The sequence below is a fragment of the Trichosurus vulpecula genome, chromosome 3 (assembly GCF_011100635.1).
Source record: "Trichosurus vulpecula isolate mTriVul1 chromosome 3, mTriVul1.pri, whole genome shotgun sequence".
Classification (NCBI taxonomy): domain Eukaryota; kingdom Metazoa; phylum Chordata; class Mammalia; order Diprotodontia; family Phalangeridae; genus Trichosurus; species Trichosurus vulpecula.
The window spans coordinates 129,138,209-129,161,768 of record NC_050575.1 but is presented as its reverse complement, the minus strand read 5'-3'; the positions used below and the strand labels follow the sequence as shown (position 1 = coordinate 129,161,768).

General features: G+C 40.6%; 1 protein-coding gene across 3 annotated transcripts in view; it reads left to right on the top strand.

Moving 5' to 3' along the window:
* GOLGA1 (golgin A1) overlaps positions 1-23,027 on the top strand; it is a 63,333-nt gene extending 40,306 nt beyond the window's left edge. For all 3 annotated transcript variants that reach the window (XM_036748873.1, XM_036748875.1, XM_036748874.1), the window contains 6 exons: positions 1,448-1,617; positions 16,143-16,301; positions 16,965-17,024; positions 17,606-17,776; positions 19,698-19,784; positions 20,655-23,027. In XM_036748873.1, coding sequence (XP_036604768.1) covers positions 1,448-1,617; positions 16,143-16,301; positions 16,965-17,024; positions 17,606-17,776; positions 19,698-19,784; positions 20,655-20,735 — 728 coding nt within the window. In that variant the 3' untranslated portion in view covers positions 20,736-23,027. The remainder of the gene's footprint in view (positions 1-1,447; positions 1,618-16,142; positions 16,302-16,964; positions 17,025-17,605; positions 17,777-19,697; positions 19,785-20,654) is intronic.
* Positions 23,028-23,560: the final 533 nt, after the last annotated feature.

The following is a 23,560-nucleotide window of genomic DNA, read 5'->3' as shown; positions in this document are numbered from 1 at the left end:
ACTATAGTTATTCCCAAATTATGTTGGAACTTCTGGCATTCCATATAATGTGAATAGGGATTTTGTGATAAAATAGAATACAATAGACATTTAACAGACCCTCCAGAAAAAATATGCAGAACATTGTCCTGTACACTGGCTTTTAGGCAAAGCTGAAGTTTAGCTAAGACATGATGTCTGCCCTCCTGGAGCTGCCAGCCTAGTAGGGGTTTTAAGTCATCAGCACAAAATCTGTAATGAACAATTATACATGATAAATGCTTTAGTGGGTGCAAATAAATGTAGTGTGAATTCTAAAGAAAAACTTTGTTACTGACAAAAAAAATCAGGGAATACCTTTCCAGGACAATGGCATCTGATTTAGACTTTTAAAGGTGTATGAATTCAGTAGCAAAAGGGGAAGGGGAAGAAAGGCAATCTCAGCATAAGGGGCAGTATGAATAAAAGTAGAGTCAGAAGAATACAGGCACCAGTGAGTCCTCTGCTGTGACTGGAGCATTGAGTGTGGGTCACATGAAATAATGCTGGACAGGTGGAGAGGCACCGGACATTGAGCAGCCATGGGTTCTGGGCAGAAGAGTTTGGAACTTCAATAATAGCAATATTTCTTTTTCGATTCAATTAAAAAACATTTCTTAAATGCCATCTCATATGCAAGATACTAGGAAGAGAAAGAATGTTAACATTTCATAGATTCTGGCTTGAAGAGGTTTATGTTCTGCAGTGAGGAAATAACATGTATGTGTAATATAAGATAGAATGACGTTAGAAACAGGAGGGATCCACAGTTCTCTAGAAACTCTGTGGAGGGAGAGAAAATGAAGGGTATTGAGTAAAGCTGCAGAAAATTAACTGAGCCTAAGAGGAAAAGAGGATTCTGAATGGACAGCCAGCCATGGGAAATTGTTCGAGCAAATGCACAGAGATGACATGGCTAGTAGTACAGTGTAGGGGAACCACTTCAGAAGGTTATTATGATAGTGCAGATGGATGGTAATGAGGACCTGGACTAAGACGGTAGCCCTGGGAGTGGGGAAAAAGGGAACAGATAAAAGAGATTGTTGAGGAAGGAGAGTCAAAGTTGCCTCTCAGGTTTTGAGCCTAGGTGCTAGGGAGAAAAGCTGTGCCATCAACAGAGACACTAGGTATGAAGTCATTTATCAAAAATACTTGCTTTATGCAACACATTTTTCCATATAAAAATAGATATGCTTTACTCTCATTTTGCTCCAGCATTGCCCCCACTGTTTTATCCCCAGGAAATTCTATAACCCAGACCCACATTGCCTAGAATAGGTGATTTTTTCCTTATATAGCAACCTAAAAGCATTCTTTGGACAAATGAGTCTGGGAAATACAGTGCCAGAAAATGACTACTGGGGCTGTTTTCAGTATTTTAAAGAGAAATAAAAGGAATCATGTGGTGCCTCCCTGTGTTCTGGCCCAGGGCATGACATTGTCCTACTACAGATGCACCAGTTGCAGAGTGACATAGAGGCCTGCAGGTGTAAAGAAGCCAAAAGGGAAGATTCTGAAGGAAAAGAGGTGAATGTGTTGAGGCTGCAGATAGAAGAGGAGGAGGAAGAGGAAACCCTTCAAGCCCAGGGTGAGCCAAATGTGAGTATACTGGCTGTTGCTTTAAACACATTCCCCCTCAGCAAAGGGGATTGAAATTTTGGATTTGTGAACTGTATTGTGAATTTTTATTTTATCCATCTCTGTATTTGTATACATTTGAAAATTAGTAATATGTGTACAAAACATTATGATAATGTTTTATTGATGCCTTTTGTTATTTAGAACAGTCACTTTCCCAATAAAATCCCACAGAACTCTCCCTTATAACAGAGACAGGTAAAACCAAACTACCCAGTGATTATGTTTGACAGCATTTTCAGCATTTCACACTTGTAGTCCATTGTCTTTCTATTGAGAAAAGAGGTAAATATTCTCACCAGTCTCCTGAAACTAAGACTGGTTGTTGTATACAAGCTGATTCTGATGTCTTTTTGGGTCATTTTCATTTAGATTGTTGTAATCATGTCTTTTGTAGTCTCTTAGCCTTCATTTTGTATCACTTCATACAAGGAAGACATTATCGTATTCAGCCTATGAAAGGTGTACTGACATATGTCGTGTATGTTTTGTTGGAGATCAATAAAGATAAAAATAGCACTTGGCGCGCCTACAGATTTATAGACCCTTTGCAGGCCCTCTCAAGCTTCCTCAGCTAATAGGTTGGGTACCTCTGATATAATCCAATTACCTTATTTGACAGAGAGGGAAACTGAGTCCTCTTACCTAAGTTGAAACAACTAGTAAATAGAATATGTGTGCTCTTTCCCCATATACTGAGATACCCTGTGCAGTTGAGCTGGTGAGGAAACAAAGGGATCTCTAGGGTCAAAGTTGAGACAGAAGCAGTAACCCAGTGGAGGGGGCTTCTTACCTGCCTGCCACAAACATAGAATTGACTCAGTAGTCTTTTGCTAGTGCACAGTCTATAGAGGAATCAAAGGAGCAAAAAAAAAGCGTGCATGTGGACAGGGGAATGGAAGAAAGAACAAGAGCCTTCAGAAGCCCAAAAGTAACCTCATAAAAGACTAGGCTTCTCCCTTTCATTCAGGTTTGTTCCACATACTTTAATTAATCATCTACTCTGTCCTTGAGTAGACCTTTGCATAAGATAGGGAAGTCACTGAGAGCTGTGATTTTCCCCTTTCCTGAACACATTTGGACCTGGGGTGGGTGTGGAGACATAGGTTAGTGGAGAGCTCTGAATCCAGAGACCTCAGAATTAGTCTAATCATTATCTCACCCTGTAACTTTGGGCAAGACCTTTTACCTCCCTGGGCCTCCATTTCCTCATCTGTAAAATAAGGGCATTAGGCTCTATGGTCCCTTTCAGCTTCAAAATGCTACTATTCATTTGTTTATTCTAAATAAATAGTTGCAGTGGCTTGAGGAATGAAATTAATAGAGTTCTCTTTATTGAATTCTTCTTATGAAAATACTCTGTGAAAATAGCTACACATTCCTGAGTTGGGGTGGTGGTGGAGGGATTAAAACAAAGGCAATGGTGGGAGGTCCATGCACATGCTCTGAGTGGAAGATGAGGCTGGTCCTAGTGGGAAGAGGAACCAGAAGTTTCTTCTGGTGTGCTTTGTGGGGGTAGGAGAACAAGGAGAGCTGAAGAAAGGTGGACCTCTGTGAATCAGGATTGAAAGAAATCTGCTTTCCCTCAAATCTTGACTAAATTCCCATGGTCCCTAGAGGGGAAGGAGCTAAGAGACTCCAGGATTGGAGACAAGGCTTGGTGACAGAGGTTCCAAATGATCTGGCAAGTAACCCATCGCTGCCATCAACTAATAGACATTTCCACCTGCTAGAACCACTACGACACCTTCGATTCCCAATAAGAATCCAAAAATACATGTTTTGATGACAACAGATAAAATAACAAAGAACTCGGGATCATGCTTTTAGGAAATCTGGAGAGCACGGAGCCTTCTAGTAGCCTACATAGAATGTACACTGTCTTTTTGCCATAGTCAAGTAATTGTTATCTATGTTTAAAGGACAGGTTTGTTTACTTTCTAGAAGAGATGGTGAAGGGTTCAAATAACACCCCTGCCTTCTTGGATATGAGGAAGGTTATTTTTTCCCGAAACTGGAAAAATGACTTCATTGTAAAAACAAAAAGATGTAGAGGGAGCAAGGGGAACTCTGACCTGTACCCCAGTAGGTTAGAGAGTGGGAAACAGTGACAGGAAAAAAGGAAGAAGATCGGTAAACATGAGTTACTTCCAAAGGAGCAGGGAGCACTTGGCCCTTCTTACAAAGAAGAGTGAAGTAGATTCAAAGTCACTATCAGGTGAGAGGTCTTCTAGTAAGGATCAGAGGAAGAAGAGATGAATCTAGAGGCAGCTATTTTTCAACCTGGTAGAAATAGAGATCTATCATGGACATGATGGAGAACCTCCCAAGCCTTGTATAGACCTGATGACCACTACCCATCTTGGATGGTTTACGTACGCACAAGTGATATTACCATAAGGAATCTGTAAAGCATTGCTTTTAGGTGTTGGCCAGGAAATTAAATACCATAGGAGCACAGGCATTGCTTTTTGTCACTCTTGATCAAAGGCAAGATCTTCTGAAGAAAAAGGCAAATTTGAGAGATGAACAGTTGGATAAGTTAACTATTTCTGAGAATAGAGTGTGGATTTTGGACCATTAAAAGAAATTTGGGTAATGGCTTCAAATATAGAAATTACAGGTTCCTAGCCAGGGATAGAGTATACCTAAGAAATACTGGTATGAATGTGTTGGTTTAGTCTTTCAAAACTAAAAAGAAAAGGAATGAAAAAACTACCTCAGTGTAGTCACTAAGCTAGAGACCAAAAAGATAAGCATCTTCCATATAAAAAGGATGCTGTATCTAATGGTGCTGAGAAATTCATAGGAGACAAAATCTCTGGAGTGAGCAGTAAAACTCATGGCTTCAGATGTTTATACACAAATGCACGCAGTAAAGAGATCCTAATGCAGGGAGGCAAAATTTACTTCATAGCTATCACTGACACTGGGTAAGATGAGAATTCCACGACTGGAAGTGTTTTCCTACTCAGAAGAAACGATAGGTAGAAGCAGAAGGAGGAAATAAAGCCTTGGTATATTAAGATAAGCTCAAGTGAGGAAATCCAGGAAATGAGAGGGAATGTGTAGTATAGGTAAAGATTAATGGCGGTAAAACCAAAAATGACATTGTCATTAAAGTATACTAAAGATAACCTGGACAGGAACAAATGGATAGTTGAGTTTAATAAACCACACGCCTGGTGTGGTTATTACCTAATGGTGATGAGGACTTAATTATTTGGACATAGGATATTACATTAGAGCTGAAACAGAGTGAGTACAGAAGCTGTCTTGTCCACTTGCCTCATTTTACAAGTGTGAGAACTAAGACCTAGGTTGTGACTTACTAAAGTTTACTCAGTAAATATCCAAAGCAGAATTTGAACCCGTCCTCTGACTCCAGAGCCCGTGCTCTTCACACTGTACCACACCACCTCCATCTCTTGGAACTTTTGTCAGCCAAAAATAAAGCAACGTGTACTTTTTTCTTGTCTTAATGGTGCAGGAATCAGTGAGAACTGGATCTGACCCTTACCAATAAAAAGAATTTGGGTGAAAATGAGGGAGCTTCCATGGAAATGACCCCTCTTCCTTTGAATTTCTGACAGAGGAGGGGAAGTGAAATGAAAATCAAAAAAGGAGCTGTCATAAGAAGCCTATGCAAATGCACAGATTAACAGCTTAAATTTTTTTTAGACACATAAAGGTTGAAATCAAGGGAATTAAAGATAAGAGTAATCTTAGACTGGCAAGGAAAACTAATAGCAATAATGAGTGTTTTTTTTAAACTTTTGTCAAAGGAGGCATAGGATCGCTGCATGTATGTAAAGGACAGTGATGACTGGTGATAGAGAAGGCAGAGCTCCTCAACTTATTTTGTTTCTGATTTCTCTACCAACGAGAATGATATTTGTAGTTGAAAAGACAGAATTTAAATGGCTAGTACTCAAGATGAATGAAGAGAGTAAGAGAATGCCTAGCTGCTGTCACGGGTAGCACTAGGCCAAGATGAACTTCATCGGGGGTTCTGAAAAAAACTGGTAGATGTGATAGCTGGACCACTGCCAGTGATTCGTGAATGATTGTGGAGAACAGGAGAGGTGCTACAGGACTGGAAAAAGTCAAATGTTGGACCAATTTTTTTTTCTTTTTTTAATTTAAATTTATTTATTTAACATATTTAGTTTTCAGCATTGATTTTCACAAAAGTTTGAATTACAAATTTTCTCCCCATTTCTACCCTCCCCCCCACTCCAAGATGGCATATATTCTGGTTGCCCTGTTCCCCAGTCAGCCCTCCCCGCTATCACCCCCCTCCCCTCTCATTCCCTTTTCCCTTCCTTTCTTGTAGGGCAAGATAAATTTCTACGCCCCATTGCCTGTGTATCTTATTTTCTAGTTGCATGTAAAAACTTTTTTTTTTTGTTTTTGAACATCTGTTTTTAAACTTTGAGTTCCAAATTCTTTCCCCTCTTCCCTTCTCACCCACCCTCCCTAAGAAGTCAAGCAATTCAACATAGGCCACATGTGTATCATTATGTATAACCCTTCCACAATACTCATGTTGTGAAAGACTAACTATATTTTGCTCCTTCCCAACCCATCCCGCTTTATTGAATTTTCTCCCTTGACCCTGTCCCCTTTCCAAAGTGTTTGTTTTTGATTACCTCCACCCCCATCTGCCATCCCCTCCATCATCCCCCCGCTTTTATTTTTTTATCTTCCTCCCTCTTCTTTCCTGTGGGGTAAGATACCCAATTGAGTATGTATGGTATTCCCTCCTCAGGCCAAATCTGATGAGAGCAAGGTTCACTCATTCCCCCCTCACCTGCCCTCTCCCCTCCTCCCACAGAACTGCTTCCTCTTGCCACCTTTATGCGAGATAATCCACCCCATTCTATCTCTCCCTATCTCCCTCCCTCAGTATGTTGCTCTCTCATCCCTTAATTTGATTTTATTTCTTTTAGATATCTTCTCTTCATCTTCAACTCACCCTGTGTCTGCTCTCTCTCTCTCTCTCTCTTTTATATATATATATGTATATATACACACAGACATATACACATAGATATATACATACATACGCATTCACCTATATATATACATAAATATATATATATATATATATGCATATTCCCTTCAGCTACCCCCATACCGAGGTCCCATGAATCACACACGTCATCTTTCCATGTAGGAATGCAAACAAAACAGTTCAACTTCAGTAAGTCCCTTGCAATTTCTGTTTCTTGATTACCTTTTCATGCTTCTCTTGATTCTTGTGTTTGAAAGTCAAATTTTCTATTGAGTTCTGGTCTTTTCACTGAGAAAGCTTGAAAGTCCTCTATTTTATTGAAAATCCATATTTTGCCTTGGAGCATGATACTCAGTTTTGCTGGGTAGGTGATTCTTGGTTTTAATCCTAGCTCCATTGACCTCTGGAATATCATATTCCAAGCCCTTCGATCTCTTAATGTAGAAGCTGCCAGATCTTGGGTTTTTCTGATTGGGTTTCCACAATACTCAAATTGTTTCTTTCTGGCTGCTTGCAGTATTTTCTCCTTGATCTGGGAGCTCTGGAATTTGGCGACAATATTCCTAGGAGATTTCTTTTTGGGATCTACTTGAGGAGGCGATCGATGGATTCTTTCAATTTCTATTTTGCCCTGTGGCTCTAGAATATCAGGGCAGTACTCCTTGATAATTTCTTGAAAGATGATATCTAGGCTCTTTTTTTGATCATGGCTTTCAGGTAGTCCAATAATTTTTAAATTATCTCTCCTGGATCTATTTTCCAGGTCAGTGATTTTTCCAATGAGATATTTCACATTGTCTTCCATTTTTTCATTCCTTTGGTTCTGTTTTATAATATCTTGATTTCTCATAAAGTCACTAGCTTCCACTTGCTCCAATCTAATTTTTAAAGTAGTATTATCTTCAGTGGTCTTTTGGACCTTCTTTTGCATTTGGCTAATTCTTCCTTTCAAAGCATTCTTCTCCTCATTGGCTTTTTGGAGCTCTTTTGCCATTTGAGTTAATCTATTTTTTAAGGTGTTGTTTTCTTCAGGGCATTTTTTGGTATTTTTTTGGGTCTCCTTTAGCAAGTCATTGACTTGTTTTTCATGGTTTTCTCGCATCCTTCTCATTTCTCTTCCCAATTTTTCCTCTACTTCTCTAACTTGCTTTTCCAAATCCTTTTTGAGCTCTTCCATGGCTTGGGACCAGTTCATGTTTTTCTTGGAGGCTTTTGTTGTAGGCTCTATGACTTTGTTGTCTTCTTTAGGCTGTATGTTTTGGTCTTCTTTGTCACCAAAGAAAGAATCCAAAGTCTGAAACTGAATCTGGGTGTGTTTTCGCTGCCTGGCCATATTCCCAACCAACTAACTTGACCCTTGAGTTTTTCAGTGGGGTATGACTGCTTGTAGACTAACGAGTTCTATGTTCCACGTTTGGGGGGGAGGTGCCAGCTCTGTCACACCAGCACTACTCCTTCCCCAAGAACCCCCAACCCAGTCTGGGCTTAGATCTTCAGCAAGCTGTGCACTCCTGCTCTGATCCGCCACTTAATTCCTCCCACAAGGCGGGCTTGGGGCCAAAAGCAGCAGCAGCTGTAGCTGCCCCACCTCTGCTGCCCCTGGGGCTGGAAGCCGAACCTCGAACTCCTTCCACTCCCACAGTTTTTCCCACTAACCTTCTCTGCAGTCTTTGGTGTTTGTGGGTTGAGAAGTCTGGTAACTGCCGCAGCTCACTGATTCAGGGTGCTGGGGCCCCCTCCGATCGGCTCCTGGTCTGGTTGGTCCACGCCACTCAGGCTGGGCTCTGCTCCACTCCATTCCCAGCTTCCAGCTCCTAGCTCCGTGTGGGATAGACCTCACCCAGAGACCATCCAGGGTGTCCTGGGCTGGAGCCCTGCTTCCCTCTGCTGTTTTTTGGGTTCCGCCGTTCTAGAATTGGTTCAGAGCCGTTTTTTATAGGTTTTTGGAGGGACTCGGCAGGGAGCTCAAGCTGGTCCCTGCTTTCCAGCCGCCATCTTCTGGACCAATTTTTTTAAAGTCAAAAGTAGAGTCTTCAAATGATAGACTTAAAGCTTAACTTTGATTCCTGAGAATAAAATCTGGAATATGTAAGAAAAGTAATGGCCATCTAGAAAAGGAAGCAGTGAGCCAGTCTGGATTTATCAAGAGCGAGTCATGCTCCAAGAACCATTTCCCATTAGGCAAAATGGATGAAGAATATGAAGAGTATCCAAAAGCAGAAAGGCAGACTGTCAACTAAGGGTAAAAAATGTTCCAAATCACTATTAAGAGAAATGCTGTCAAAGGTGATAAGAAGTGGAGATTGCTGGTATCACAGCGTATTTTACAGCCGACTCCTGCTCTTCGCTCTCACAGCTGCCACCTTACAGATGTCAGCACTGCTCACCTAGATTATTATAATAGCTTCTTAATTGGCTTCCCTGTTTAAAGTCTTGTACTACTCTAGTTCATCCTATACACTGCTGTTAAAATTATTTCCCTTAAACACAGATCTGACCATATGCCTCTTACCAAGTCAACTCCAATCCTGCTGCCTCTAGGATAAAATATAAAACCCCACTGTTTAGCTTTTAAAGCCCCACCCAACCTGGCTCCAAGTTATCTTTATAGCCTCTTCGGATATTACTACCTCTCTAAGCACTCTGCATTCCATCCTAAATGGCCTTTTTTCAGGTCCTTGAACACACAACACTGCTGTCTCTGTTCCTTTGAACAGACCATCCCACTTGCCACACGTTTCTCTGTTTCTGCCTTGCTTTTCCTGATTCTCCTAACCACTAGTGCCCTCCCAAACTACTTTATATTTGGCTTTTTTTGCATATTTTATATTTATATTTGACTTATTTGTGTTTATTAACTTTATATTTACTGTATATGTGTTTTTATGTGTACTTGTCTCTCCCATTAGAGCCGTGGCCCTTTGCTATTTACATCATTCCTGATAAGAGTGGGGCAGGGGAAGAGGTAGTAATATTGCTTACATGTGAATTATGTAATTCTTTAAAAAAAATTTTTTTATCTTCTTCCTTAATACTTGTTCTTTTTAAAAAAATCGTCAGAGCCATAATGGCTCCCTTCTTCCTCTCTGCCCCCCAACATGGATGTGAATGAAAGCTTTTTTTGTAATCTCTTCAGGAGTTCAGTGAGATTGGTTCCAGTACTTGGGAGAAAGGAGGAACTTTGTTTGTACACAGACTTAGACCAGTTTTAATAAAGGTGTACATGTTAAAGGAAAAATAGTAAAAACTTGTGGGTAGGGATTGTTTTATTCTTTGTACTTGTCTCCCCAATACCTAGCACATTGTAACACTTAACAAATAGTTAGTGATTGATTAGAGAGACTGGGAATATAGACGCACCAAAACTCTGCTGGTAGAGCTGTGGTTTAGTTTAGCTGCCCTGAAAAACAATTGGGAATTACTGTGGAAAAGTTACCTGTTCATACCCTCTGACTCAGTGATCTAGCTCCTGGGCATAGACCCCAAGGAGGTTAGACAGAAAGGAAGAGCCTGCATTGAGTAAACTTTTCACAGGAGTTCTTTATATTACAGCAAAAAAAAAAAAATGCAAGTGGAATGGGAAATGGCTGAAGATTATTGTGGGTGTAATCATATGATGGAATATTATTGCACCATAAACAACTGACAAATAGAAATTCATAGAAATTTGGGAAGACTTATGTGAAGTGAAGCTGAACTCAAAAGAAAGCAGAAGCAGGAGCAGTATAAAGTGACCGCAGTACTGCAAATGAAAACAAAAAGCAGCCGATAATCAGATTAATTTTAATGGTCAGTCTAGATCCTGGGGAGCAGATAAGGACAGTTCCTTCTTTCTTGTAGCAAAGTGGAGGACTAAGGCAGAATTGTGGCTTGTGGTATCAGATGCAGTTACTTTTTTGATCGGGTTTTGCCTCTTTTTCTTCCTTGCAGGGGAGGGTGTAGTGGACTCTGGCCGGGGACAGGGGGTGGGGGGGCTGATGCATATCAGAAGTTGACTATGATGTGGGTGAAAGTAGTTGTTAATAAAAATGAGTCATGCCAGACTAACCTTATTTTCTTTTTTACAGGGTAACTAGACGGATAGGTCAGAGGAATACTAAAGTTTGACTTTGGGCAAGTCACTTAAACCCACTGGGCTCCATTTTCCTCATCTATAAAATGAGGATGTCGGGTTTGAAAATGTCTAAAACCCCTCCTAATTTTGAATCCATAATCCAATGAGTAATTATTAATAGTTTTATGTAGTCTTGAAAAGTCTTCAGTAGAATGCCCAAGAGATTGGAGTGGTCTTTAACATTTTTATCAGTGACTTGAATAAGGGGAGAGTTGGCATGCCTCCCAAAGATTTCCAGTGACAAGAAATGGAGAGAGAGAGCTAACTTGGATGGTAGAATCAGTATCCTAAAAGATTTCAAGCTAGAATCTTGGGACAAATATAATGAAGTGACACTTAATAGGGATAAAGGTAAAATCTTAAAGACAGAGGAGCTAATGTAATCTTAAGCCACATTAAGAGAGGCATAGTATTCAGACTTAGGTGTCAGGCTTGCTGTACTCTGCCCTGATCTGAACATATTTGGAGTACTGAGCCTACATTTCATAAGCATCCAGAGGAGGATGATAGGCCTCAAGATCATGCCATTTGAGGATTGGTTGAATGAACTAGTGATATTTAGCCTGGAAAAGAGAAGGCTTAGGAAGAACAAATTGACTAATTTCAAGTATTTAAAGGGCTATTACATTAAAAAAGGGAGTAGACTTAGTCTGCTTGACCTCCAGAACCTAAAACTGGAAACCAAGGGTAAGAGCTGGAAAGAGGCAAATCTGGTTTTGATAATGAGGAAAATTTCTTAACAATTAGTGCTAGTCGTAGGTGAAATGGGCTGCCTTTGGCTGTAGTAAGATTCCTGCACATTGGAAATCCTCACATCAAGGGTAGATGACCCACTGTCAGATTTCTTTTTAAAGGTGATTCTTTCTGAGATATAGGTTTCTCTAGTTAACTATAAGGACTATTCCAAATCTGAGATTCTGTGAAATTTACACCTGTATTTACACATTTTGCTATCAAATAATTATGGCTTGATAATTCCAGTATAAGCATTAAGTGTCTGCTTTGTGTCAGGCTCTGTGCTTAGTTCCAGGGATACAAAGGTCTTTGCCTTCAAGGAGCTTACATTCTACTAGGAAATATAATATGTTCACAGCTCGGGAAATACAGGATGTATACAAAATAAGCACCCAGTGATTAGGGGGTGGGGAAGACTATACTTGGAAAACTAGGAAGGGCCTTTTGAAGGAGGTGTAAGTACTTAAGTTGAGAGGCATGAATGTATCAATATGGCTGTTCCCTTCATTGAGGCAGATCCCACCCTCCACACACCTCATCCTTATGGAGTTCTTGTTCACATCCTTTCCATAAAGTGTCCATCCAGTGCTAGAAGACTTGATCTAGTTTTCTTAGTGTTTCATAGGTACTCTTGCATCAGTCAGGTGATCCGTCTGTTTTCCTTTACTTTTGCTGCATGACCAGTCTACCCCCTTTTCTGTGTCTCTAGGACATGTATGCTCAGTGCTGTCATTTAATTTCACTTGTAACATGAACATCACCATTAGCAATACCCTGCGGTCTGCTTCCCCTCCACCATACTGGCTCTCTTCTCCCATTGGTGAGCTTTTTTTTAGGATGAGTCCAGACTGACCATACTAAATTCCCTCCTGGATGTGCTTCTGACTCCCCTGAACAGGTATCTTCTCTCTCCCCTCACTCCTCTTTCAGCTCCGCTTTATATATTGCCTTCTCCTCTAGAATGTAAGCTCTTTGAGCACAGGGATTGTCTTACTTTTTGCTTGTATTTATAGCCCTCACACATGGCACAGTGCCTGACATGTAGCAAGCCCTCAATAAATGCTTTTTGCTTATTGCTTCACACTTTCCCCCACCCCTTTTCATTTTATTTTGGGTTAGCTACCATGTTGATTTTTCAGAGCTGATGATGTTCCTTAATTTGTGACTGTATAGCATAAACAGGAGAACACTAAGTATTAAAAAGATAGGTGTCTGTATCCAGGAGTAGCTTGGGATCATAGAAAACATTGCATAGTTCCACAGAGATCCACAACCCTTCCTAGCAGTTTGTACACAAAAAATTCCGGATATGAGGCCTCTCACTTCTAGAATCAAAACTCGTGCTTCAGACCAAACTGATACTGCCTAATACCATTTTAGGACCCTTGAGGGTAGGCACCCCTGTCAAATAGCATTCCATTCCATTCCTATGGCAAGCAAATTCCTCCTCCTTCCTTATCAAACCTCTGTGGTTCAGAGTCACTGACTACAGGGGCAGAAAGCCTCTTCCCTGCTACCATTACATGAGTTCAGGTCTCAGATACATCAGCCCTGCTACCTGTCCCCTCCTGTCCTTCCACTGTGTCCTATGAAGAACTGCCAATTTATAATTAACAAACTTCCCTTTATCTTATACCTCATCTGCTCATATTCTTTCCATTATTTTTTACTCACAGAAACCTGAAGTCCTCCAGAAGACTGCCCTTTGCCACTTTCCGTAGTATTGACCCAGTATGCACTTTCTGTCATAACCCCTGAGACTAACTGCCATTCCCAGACCTCCTTTCTATTTCCATCACTTGGCATCCTTCCTCCCTTTGAAATCCACCTTATTGAGACCTGGTTCACAGTCATATGTTCCACACCAACCCTTGTCTTTATGCTTGGAGATTTCATTATATGTGTTAATATATCCCTGCTGCCCTCTCATCTCCAGCTGCCTCGATTCCTACAACCTACACCTTTACCTCAGCTCCCCTCAGTGGGGAGAGTCATACCCTTGATCTCACCGTCACCTGTAAGTGTTCTACCCTCATGATCAAATGAGATAATGTCCATAAAGTGTTTTGCTAACTTTAAAATACTATGTAAATGTGAGCTATTACTGTGATTCAGAACTCTGTAATTCTTGTCTGCCCACAACCCCCTATCCTTCCATCTTTCTAGACCTATTGTTTATCTTCACTAAATTGTAGTAACTCCACACAACCCTCCTTAGTATATTACCCTGACTGCGGTCTTACTTTGCTCTGTTCATAGTCTTAACCCAATATTTTACCACTTTAGCTATATATCTCCTTGCTCATGATTCTCTTTCCCATTTGCCATAACCCACCTCTGCATTATCCCCACCATCCACCTTAACTTTCAAAGGCATGATGCTGAATAGCATGGAAAAAGTCACACCCATTCCGACTGGGTCTGCTATAAATTTGTTATGCAATTTCAGCCCTTCTCTTGACTGCTACACAGCAATCCTTTTATTTTCCCCTAATTGGCTTTCACCCTTCTCACCCGTGGCTGTTCCATAACTCTGCTTTCCTCAGTTCCTTTCTCTTCTTCCAGCACAGGACCTCACCTCTTTACTGGGGATATAGATGCTGTCTGTCACAAATTCTTGCCTCCCTTCAACATCATCCTCTGTTCTCCCCTCCTTTGCTTTAGTCTGTCACCAAGATAAACCTTTCTAGTTGTGCCCTTGATCCCATACCTTTGTAAATCCTTCGAGAGTTTGTCCCTTCAATCTTTCTCCTCCCTCCCCCATCTCCCTGAGCTTTAATTTCTCCTTTCCCACTGTCTACAAACATGTTCAAATATAGTCTCTAATTTGGAAAATCATTTATGCTCACTGTGAAGGCCTTTTCTTCTTACTCATCCTTGATTTCTTAACATCATTTGGCATGATTGACCGCTCCTTCCTCCTGGATACTTTCTCCTCCCTAGGCTTTTGGGATACTGCTTTCACCTCATTCTTCGTCTCCGTTGTTGGATCACTGTCCACATTCGCACCCATGTGTGAGTCTGCCCCAGGGTTCTGTCTTGAGCTGCCTTCTCTTACTACAGAATAACTTAGTCATCTCATCAGTTCTGCTGGATTCAATTACCACCTCTGCAGTGCTGTAGATCTACATATCTAGCCCATCTCCTTAGCCCCAGTTTTGCATCACAAACAGCATCTCTACCTGGATGCCCCACGGACATCCCCAAATCTGTCTAAAACATCTGTCTTACCTCAAATGATGAGTTTTCTAAACTTCTCTATATATGTTGAAGGCATCACCAACTTTCCAGATCCCTAGGTTCATAACCTCCAAATTATATTTCCCTTGTCCCTTTCCTTCACCCCCAATAATGCTGTGTCTTTTCTATTCTATCTTCTTAACATCCTTAGTAATTATTCCATTTTCTCCACTTAGAAGATCCTAGTTTAGGTCTTCATTATCTTTCACTTCCAGCTTTCAGTCTTTTCCTCCTTCAATCCATCCTTCACACAGTCCAAAATAGCCTTCCTAAAGCCATCATTTCCCTGATCAAGAAACTCTAGTGGCTTCTTCCTGTCTCTGTAATAATACAAACTACAAACAATACAAATTCCCCATCTTGGCAGTTAAAACCTTTCACAAAACCTGGCTCCAGACTTACTTATTTAGACTTATTTTACGTTACTTCTCATTTATACTGATTGTGTCCCAACCAAATCAATCTATTTGTTGTCCCCAAACTTGGAAGTCCATCTGCTTTTGCACAGTCTGTGCCCATTTCTAGAAGGTGCTCTCTCCTCGGGTCTGCTTTTTAGAATCCCTGTCTTCCTTCTAGGCTAAGGTCATGGCCCCCTCCCATGGGAAGCCTTTCTTTGCCATCTCCTCTTCTTCTTTTCCTCAGATTATCCTGTATAAACTTAACTGTTTACGTGTTGTATCCTCCCCCAATAAAATGTACGTTCCTTGAGGGCAGGAACTGTTTTTAATTTTGCCTTTATATCCTCATCATCCAATCCAGTGCCTTTTGCATAATACATGCTTGATTACTAATCTTTGGCTTGATTTGTAAGTTACCGGATGATTTGCAATCTTTGTTAAACTGGAATAGAATGCAGTTGGATAGGAACCCACTGAATCTATCACTGCCTATAGCTTGAAGAAGTATTTGAAATGGACAGTGATCTGGGCTCAGTGTTAACTAAGAAGATGATAGAAAACTAGATCACCTTGGGGTACTTTGCAGTGCTATCGAATAAGTACTATTAAAAAACATTAGGCAGATTAACATTACAGTGACTGAAATTTGTTGTACCCTGATGTAAACTGTTATATATTTGGGGGTGTTTATTGGGTTGTATTTGGCATGCCCACTTACTTTGTGTCTGGCCTGTAAAAAATTGCCCATTTAGAGTCCTTTCTTGTCTGAAATAAATACCAACTCTGTGTCTTTGCACAAAGAATTGGGATTCATTTCTAACTGGCATTCCACAGTGTGTTGGATCAAGTAACAATTTGAGCAGACATCCTATATCTGGGGGAAAAAAATTCCATGGTTTATTTTTGTACCTTTTCTCCCCATGAATAAGCCCAAGACTAATAGCAAAAGAGGCTCTGAGACGTGCTTTCTCTACCCTGACAGGTAATTGTTTATGGAGAAACAGCAAAGGAATTGAGTGATGATTTATACCCACTCTCAAATGATGAAAGAACATTGAACGGAGAAGTGGATTGTGTTGATATGGTACAACTACAGAAAGAAAACCGAGACTTGGAGCAGCAGATCATAGAGAAAAACAAGGTAACAAAGGACCTTTCTCACAACACCAGCCTCCACAAATCATCCAGCCAGTCATCATTAAGTGCCAACTGTGAGCCAGGCATTGAACTAATCACTAAGGATATAACTATAAAAGTGAGACAGTCCCTGCCCTCAAGGAGCTTACATTCTAACCTGGACAACAATATGTCTACATTAGTATACTCAAAATATGTACAAAATTAATTACAATGTAATGGGGGGGCGGCAGGCAGAGCAAGGCACTAGGAGCTAGAGGAATCAGGAAAAACTACATGTAGAGAGAAGCACTTGAGCTGAACTTTAAGACAAGCTAAGGATCCTAACAGGTGGTGGTGAGGAGGAACTCCATTGCAAACATGTGGACTGTATAAGCACAGGCACATAGATGGGAGGTGGAAGGCCATGAGTGAGGAAAAGAAGGGAGGCCATTACACAGTGTGTGTAGAGGAGAATATTGTGTAATGAGTCTGAAAAGAGGATACAGCAAAGTTGTAGAAGGTTATTTTATCCTAGATCTAATTGGGAGCTTGTGGAGGAGGAGAGTGACACGGTCAGATCTGTGCTTTAGGATAATAGCAGTTCTGTGAATTGGAGAGGGAGAAGACTTGAGGCTGGATGACCTCAGAGCTCTAACTTTCTGATGCTGTGACATTTGTTCCACAGACTATAAAGCAGCTGCAGCAGAGAATGTTAGAACTCAAAAAGACCCTGCAGAAGGAGCTGGTGAGCGATCATCCCCATGAACTGTCATGACTGGGCTGCTTGGGAGGGACAGACGGACATATGAATGTTTCTTTTTTAGTGCTTCCTCCTTAGCCACAACAATCCCATCGCTAGACCTTGACTGTGCTTCAGAAGAAGTTGTTTCCTTTTCCAAGAGGCAATAACTCCCCCTAAAAGGAGCACAGCATAATGGAATAAACCCTGGAATTGAAGTCAAAGGATCTAGATTTGAATCCCAGCTTTGACCCCTGCTTGTGTGGCTTTGGGCCAGTCACTTACTTCCTCTTTTGGAGTCCTCAGTTTCCTCTTCTGTAAAATGATGGGGTTAGATCCATTGATCTCTAAGGTATTTTTCAGCTCGAAATCATGTGATATCTTAAGGATCAGCTTTCAGTTTGGCCCAATTTCTTACTTGTCCCATTTGCAGGTAGGGAGAAGGCATGGGAGGAAAGGCTTAAAACTTGGATTATTTCCATGCTGTCTGACAGATGTTAAGACATCTGACCTACTTTCTTAGGAAGGAAGAAGGTAGCATATTTCAATGTTTTTCTTCTTTTTTTTTTTCTTCTCTTCTCTTCCAGAAAATTCGGCCTGAAAATGATATCTTTGAAGTTCGGGAGAAACCCAATCCTGAAGTGCCTACTGCTTCCACAACTGTCACCAATAACTCAGACTTAAATGATTCTCGAGAGATAAATTTTGAGTACCTCAAGCATGTGGTTTTAAAATTCATGTCCTGTCGGGAATCAGAGGTAAAAACACTGGTTTCAGTTTGCCCTAGATTTTTATTCCTTTATGAGTTTTCACATTGAGATTCCTATGCCATCCTATTTCTCTCTGTCCTTCTCCCATACTTAGGTTTAATAGCTGAATTACAACTTAGGAAATGATTTAGAGTAGCATTTAACATGTTTTCTGAATTTAAATTCAGCTTTTCTTTTCTCATAATAATCATAATAAAATTAAATTTACAAAGTCCATTTGCCTCCACAGTTCTGTGAGTTGGATAGTACTAGTATCATGCTCTTTCTCCAGCTGAAGAAACTAAGGCTCTGAGAGTTGGGATTTTCTCATCCCTGGTCACATAGCCAGTTACCAGAGCCAGGGCTTGAACCTGGTTCTTCTAACGGCAAGTTCAGCTCTCTGACTGCTCCATTAGCTCTAGCTGCCTGTGAACCAGAGCTCTAAGAGCAGTCAGCTTAGACTCTTAAGGTCTCGAGCAAGCAGATGCTCTGCCACTGCTGAGTTGGGTGCCCTTGGTTAAATCACTTCACATCTTTTTGAACTTTAGTTTCCTCAGCTGTAAAAGGGGATGAGCACAATATACCTCCGTGCATACATACATCTCGGCCCATATCAGACTAAATATAGCAAAATAGTTTTTCCCATATCTAGTTTATAGAACACCCTAGAGTAGCCTATAAATAACTCCTAATAGGAGAACAACAATGAGAGGGACAGATATTAAGGTAATGGTGATAAAGTGAAATGAAATTTTTTCTGTTTTGAAAGAAATGTTTCTTAAAATTTCACAGGGAAAATAATGAAATCCTGTGCGTTTTATTTCAGTATATTGCTATTTTTTTCTTTCAATGGGATCTTATTTTAGGGGTCTTTATTTAAAGGTACCCTGTATTCGGGCCAGTACATCAATAGCTAATGATAATCATGCTAATAGCTAGCATTTATATAGCTCTTACTATATGCCAGGCACTGTGCTAAGTGCTACACAGTTAACATCTCATTACCTCACAACCACCTTGGTGGGGTAGGTACTGTTATTATCTCTATTTTACAGACGAGAAAACTGAGGCAGACAGGTAAAGTGCCTTGCCCCAAGTCACGAAGCTAGTGTCTGAAGCCTGATTGGAACTCAGGTCTTCCTGACTCCAGGCCCAGTGCTCCTGTCCACTGTACCACCCAGCTTGTCTTACACAGCACCTTTCACAGTAACACCTCTCTCTTGAAGATTTTTGTGAAGATTAAATAAGATGTGAAAATGCTTTGTAACTTAGAAGAGCTACATAAATGTTAGCTGTTTTTGTTAGTGGTAATAATAATTACTTTTATTATTACTATTATGGTACCTACTCTGATATTTTCCTCTGTCTGTACATCATCGTGTTATGGATGTGTTCCTGGGGTGACAAAGGCTGTTTCGTAGGGCCTGTGCTCTTGCAGATACTGGACTGGAGAGGAAATAAGAGGCCTAGTGATGGACTGAGAGGCTCATCCCCAAAAAGTCATCCACCAGAGAATAAATCTTTTTTGGCCACAACAACCCAGGAGAACCATTTGCTTTGATGGGGAGGGAAAATCAACACTGATGCACAGAATATCCAAAGTAGCTTTCATACTAAATAGTAGACATAATGGTAATTCCTTGCTTCCACTGATAGAAAAGACTGGAAGGATTTCAAATACCTTTAAAAGTTTTTGCTGTCTTGGAATATCATCCCAAATTTTGACCACACACTGGTTCTTAGTAATCTCATCAGGCCATAGGCTAGAAATAAAGGAGTGTTTCTACTTTGGCTATTGCCACATGGCAGTCCTTATGAGCTGAGAGGAACTATCTACTGGAATACTAGGCAGCTCCTGCACCGCCCTCCCCAGATCCTGCCATTGCGCTGGGCATTCTCCTCGGAGTAAGCATTATCTCTTCTCTTTCAGGCTTTTCATCTCATTAAAGCCGTGTCTGTGCTACTGAATTTTTCACAAGAGGAGGAAAACATGCTTAAAGAGACTTTGGAGTATAAGGTAGATCTTTCTGTTGTTCTCCAGAGCATTTAAGAGAGTAACATCTTAGATGAGAACAGGGGTAAAAATGAACCCTCTGAAGTCTGAGACAGTGAGAGGTGCTAATACGTATCTGTTTAATGATAGAATCTGGAAGAGTAAAAGTTAACAAGCACTTACAGATCATTTGGGTGGTGACCCCCTGATAGTAAAGGTTGTCTTGTATATCCTCTGATTCTTTTCTTATTTTATCATTCTTATAATCATATTCTCACCAGAAGAGACTTCTGGTCATCAGTTCAGCCTTACGTTTGAATCTTCTCTACAATGTCCCTGTTAAGTGTTCCTCTAACTTGTGCTTAAATTCCCCCAACAGTGGGGAACTTGGCTCTGAAAGCAGCTTTCACTGTTGAGCAGATCTGATTTTTTGAAAGGTTTTTGTTGTCAAAATCTGCCAATGTTTAATTCTCAGATAATGAAGTGAGGTTTTGTTCTGGGTTATTCCCCAGACCTATAAGCATTGTACATTATCCAGACTTAGAAATGCTAAGGTACTTCTTTAAGGGGCTTGTTACCTAGACCCTCAAACAACATAGTATGGTGAGAGGAGCCTTGAACATAGTTCAGGTCTCAACCTGTTGCCTCATTGTAGGCTGAAGTAGCTGATCTCAAAGGTTCCTTCAAGCTATCCAGATAAAATTCAGTCATCTTAAAGTTTAAGCTGATGTCCTGCTTAGCAGCAAGAGTCCTGTGCAGACCGAAGGAATCTGGGACAAGTTGCTATAGTTGCTTTCTCCTCTACAGAGGATGGATGGCCTTTGTGAACTACTTCATCCTTTTTCCCAGACTTCATTATCCTAATCATTTGTTGCTCTTCTGTTTAAATGATAGATGTCGTGGTTTGGGTCCAAGCCATCTCCCAGAGGTAGCATTCGGCCATCCATCTCGAATCCCAGGGTGCCATGGTCTTAAAAGAAACCTGAGAATGGAAATTCCATGTGTAGCCACTTTTTCTATGAAAAGAACACAGCACACCAGTCTGGGTGGGTTTTTTAATCACTGTAATTGCAGTATTTTGTACAAGCTTTGAAACATTGTTTACAAGACAAGTAATGGTTAGAGCTTCCTTCATTGCAAACTGACAGCCGCAGAATAGGGCCGATTTCAGAAATTGGGCCAGTTTTGAAAGGAAGGGGTTGCTTTCCATGGGCTTTTGTGGGTGGGATGACAAGTAGCTAATGGGAAACCCCTCTTTCACACAGTGCTGCTATAAATCCCCACTTTGGGCCCCAGAGGGTTTGCATGTGGATTTCTCTAACCCCAAATGCTAGCACTTAAGCGTTGTAACTATTAGTGTCTGTCCAGAAGGCTCAATGTCAGTGGACAGCTAGTGCTGTGAGGGGTTAAAGTGACTGACATTAGTGGTACAGGACAACCTGATTCCTCCAAGTTGCGTCTTGCTGAACTTCTCAGAACCCCCGTGTGGCTTCACATGTTTTGTAAAGAATTCCTTGGCATTTCCCTTCTAGTGGTTTGGATCGCAGGGAGGGTAAAATAATAAAATGCCCTTAATCCCTCCCACCAATTCCTGAAGCTAGGTATGTCCTGACTTCAGAGAGTGTCAGAAGATAGATTTATGCCTTGGGGGCTGATATTAGGGATATGCAACTTTCTGGAGGGATCTCGTTTTACTTTTCTTAAAGAAAAAAAATATTTAAAAGGGTGTTAATACAGTACTGAATATACTCAGTTGCCTTTTTAAACTCATATATGTCTTGTACAGGTTGCTGGTAAACCATTTTAAAGCATACTTTTTAAAGCCAAATTTGCTTGTAAACATTTCTTGTCTTGCAGTCAGTTTACCAGTGTTCTTAGAGAAAAATCAGAGAGGTAAAAGGAAATGCCTTCCCTCCACGATTCTGTCTTTTCCACTTCAATTCCATAGCACTCTTGGACAATCTCCTGGGAAATCAGTATCTTATTTGTAGTAGATTTGGATTTGCTCCTGATTCTATGCACACTTGAGACTCTGAGCAAACCTTGATATGGTAAGGACAAAATATATTGCCCCTTCTACCCTCAGGCCACAAGCCCAGTTGGAGATGGAGAACTGCAGCACACCCTTGATTGCCTTTTACATAAAAACACTAAGCCTCCAATATGTTTATAAACACACTACAGATTGTATGTAACATATATGGGATTTGCAAAGCTGGCTACCTTGAAATGCTCTGGCTGTGATTGGCAGGGACCATTCTATTTACCAGCTACTTCTAAGGAAAAGTCCACATGTATTCAGCATAATAGTAGGATCTTAAAATTCATCTGAAAAGATCATTTCAGAACAGTTTGTAGCTTGCTCAAGGCTTCATCATGGTTAACCACTGACTTAAGAACCAGTTGCAGGACCATATATATGTGAATGTTTCCCAGGCTCTGTTTTCACCAAATGGTTATTTCTTCTTGCCAAGAAACGAGGAAGGGAGATGTTTTCAGAGCAAAATAAAGATGTATATATGCCTGGTATTCCCAAAGAAGCGGACAGCATCACTCTCTCCACAGCTCAGTGCCCATATTCAAGTCTATCCCAGCTGTCTCTCACCCAAGGGGAGGCTTTAAAAGGCTGATCAATTCTTGCCAGGTCTGTGAGCTGAAATATTATTTCTAATTATAACATGAGAACATGTTTAGAAGCATTTTTTTTTCTGAACAAGAGGCACTCCTACACAGAACTAAGTTTCTTTTACTTCTAATACGTTCAGCATATGTTCAGCAAATTTGCCCAGGGGAAAGGAACTATGAAGATGAGGTTATGATGGGCAAGTCTGAGCAGCTACATACTCAGCTCAAACACACCCTAGATTGGAGTCACACGGACCCTGCTCCTTCCCACCTGAGTCATCTGACCACACCGTCTCTTCCCCTTGGTGCAGGTTAATTATATAGTTTTGGGAAGCTACTAACTAGGTCTCTGGGTACTTAAGTATTTTACAACTGAACTAAGGATTCCTTGCATGTCGATTTTTAACTTAAGAGCAAGAGTGGTGTAAATATATACTGAGTGATTGACTGGACACACTTTGACATGTATAAACAACACAAAAAACCCTACTACAGTAACACAGTCCGTATGTATAATCCTTTATCTGAGCATTGGCTCTGGGTCTTTCCCTTCATGTTGTAAACATTCATTGTATTATGTAAAACTGTTGAATTCATTTGTGGTGCAATAATATTTTTTGTTGATTAAAGCTCTTAAATCTAGGCTGTGGTGGATTTTGATTTGTTTGCAATTAATAGGGTTTCAGGTGAGCCATTTATTAGCTATGTGACCTTGGACAAGTCACTTGACTTTCTTTGGAGCCGTTCCCTCTCAAATGAGAGTTGGTCTATGGCAGTCCCTTCCTGCTCTAAAATTTCTGATGTTACCTAGTAAAGACAAATACGAGGAGAGTGCTTTACTAGAGACCTGGAATCAAAGGACCCAAAGTTCAAATTTTGATTCTGTTACTTTCCCCAAAGGCAACTTCTAGTACCAGTAGTCATGTTCACACGTGATAACCAAAGCATTCATGGTTGCAGTCTAAATCATTAGGTTTTTAAGCACAGCTCATTTTTATTACTCTTGATATAACTATATTGAGTGCTTTAAGAACTTTGAGTCAAGAAACTTCAGTGTAATTCACCAAATCTTCCATGTAGCAGGAGCCACTACTACCCACACTAAAATATTTCTCACCCCCCATATATGCAAGTTTATGCTCAAAGCAAATAGATATTTTCATCAGGCCATGTTG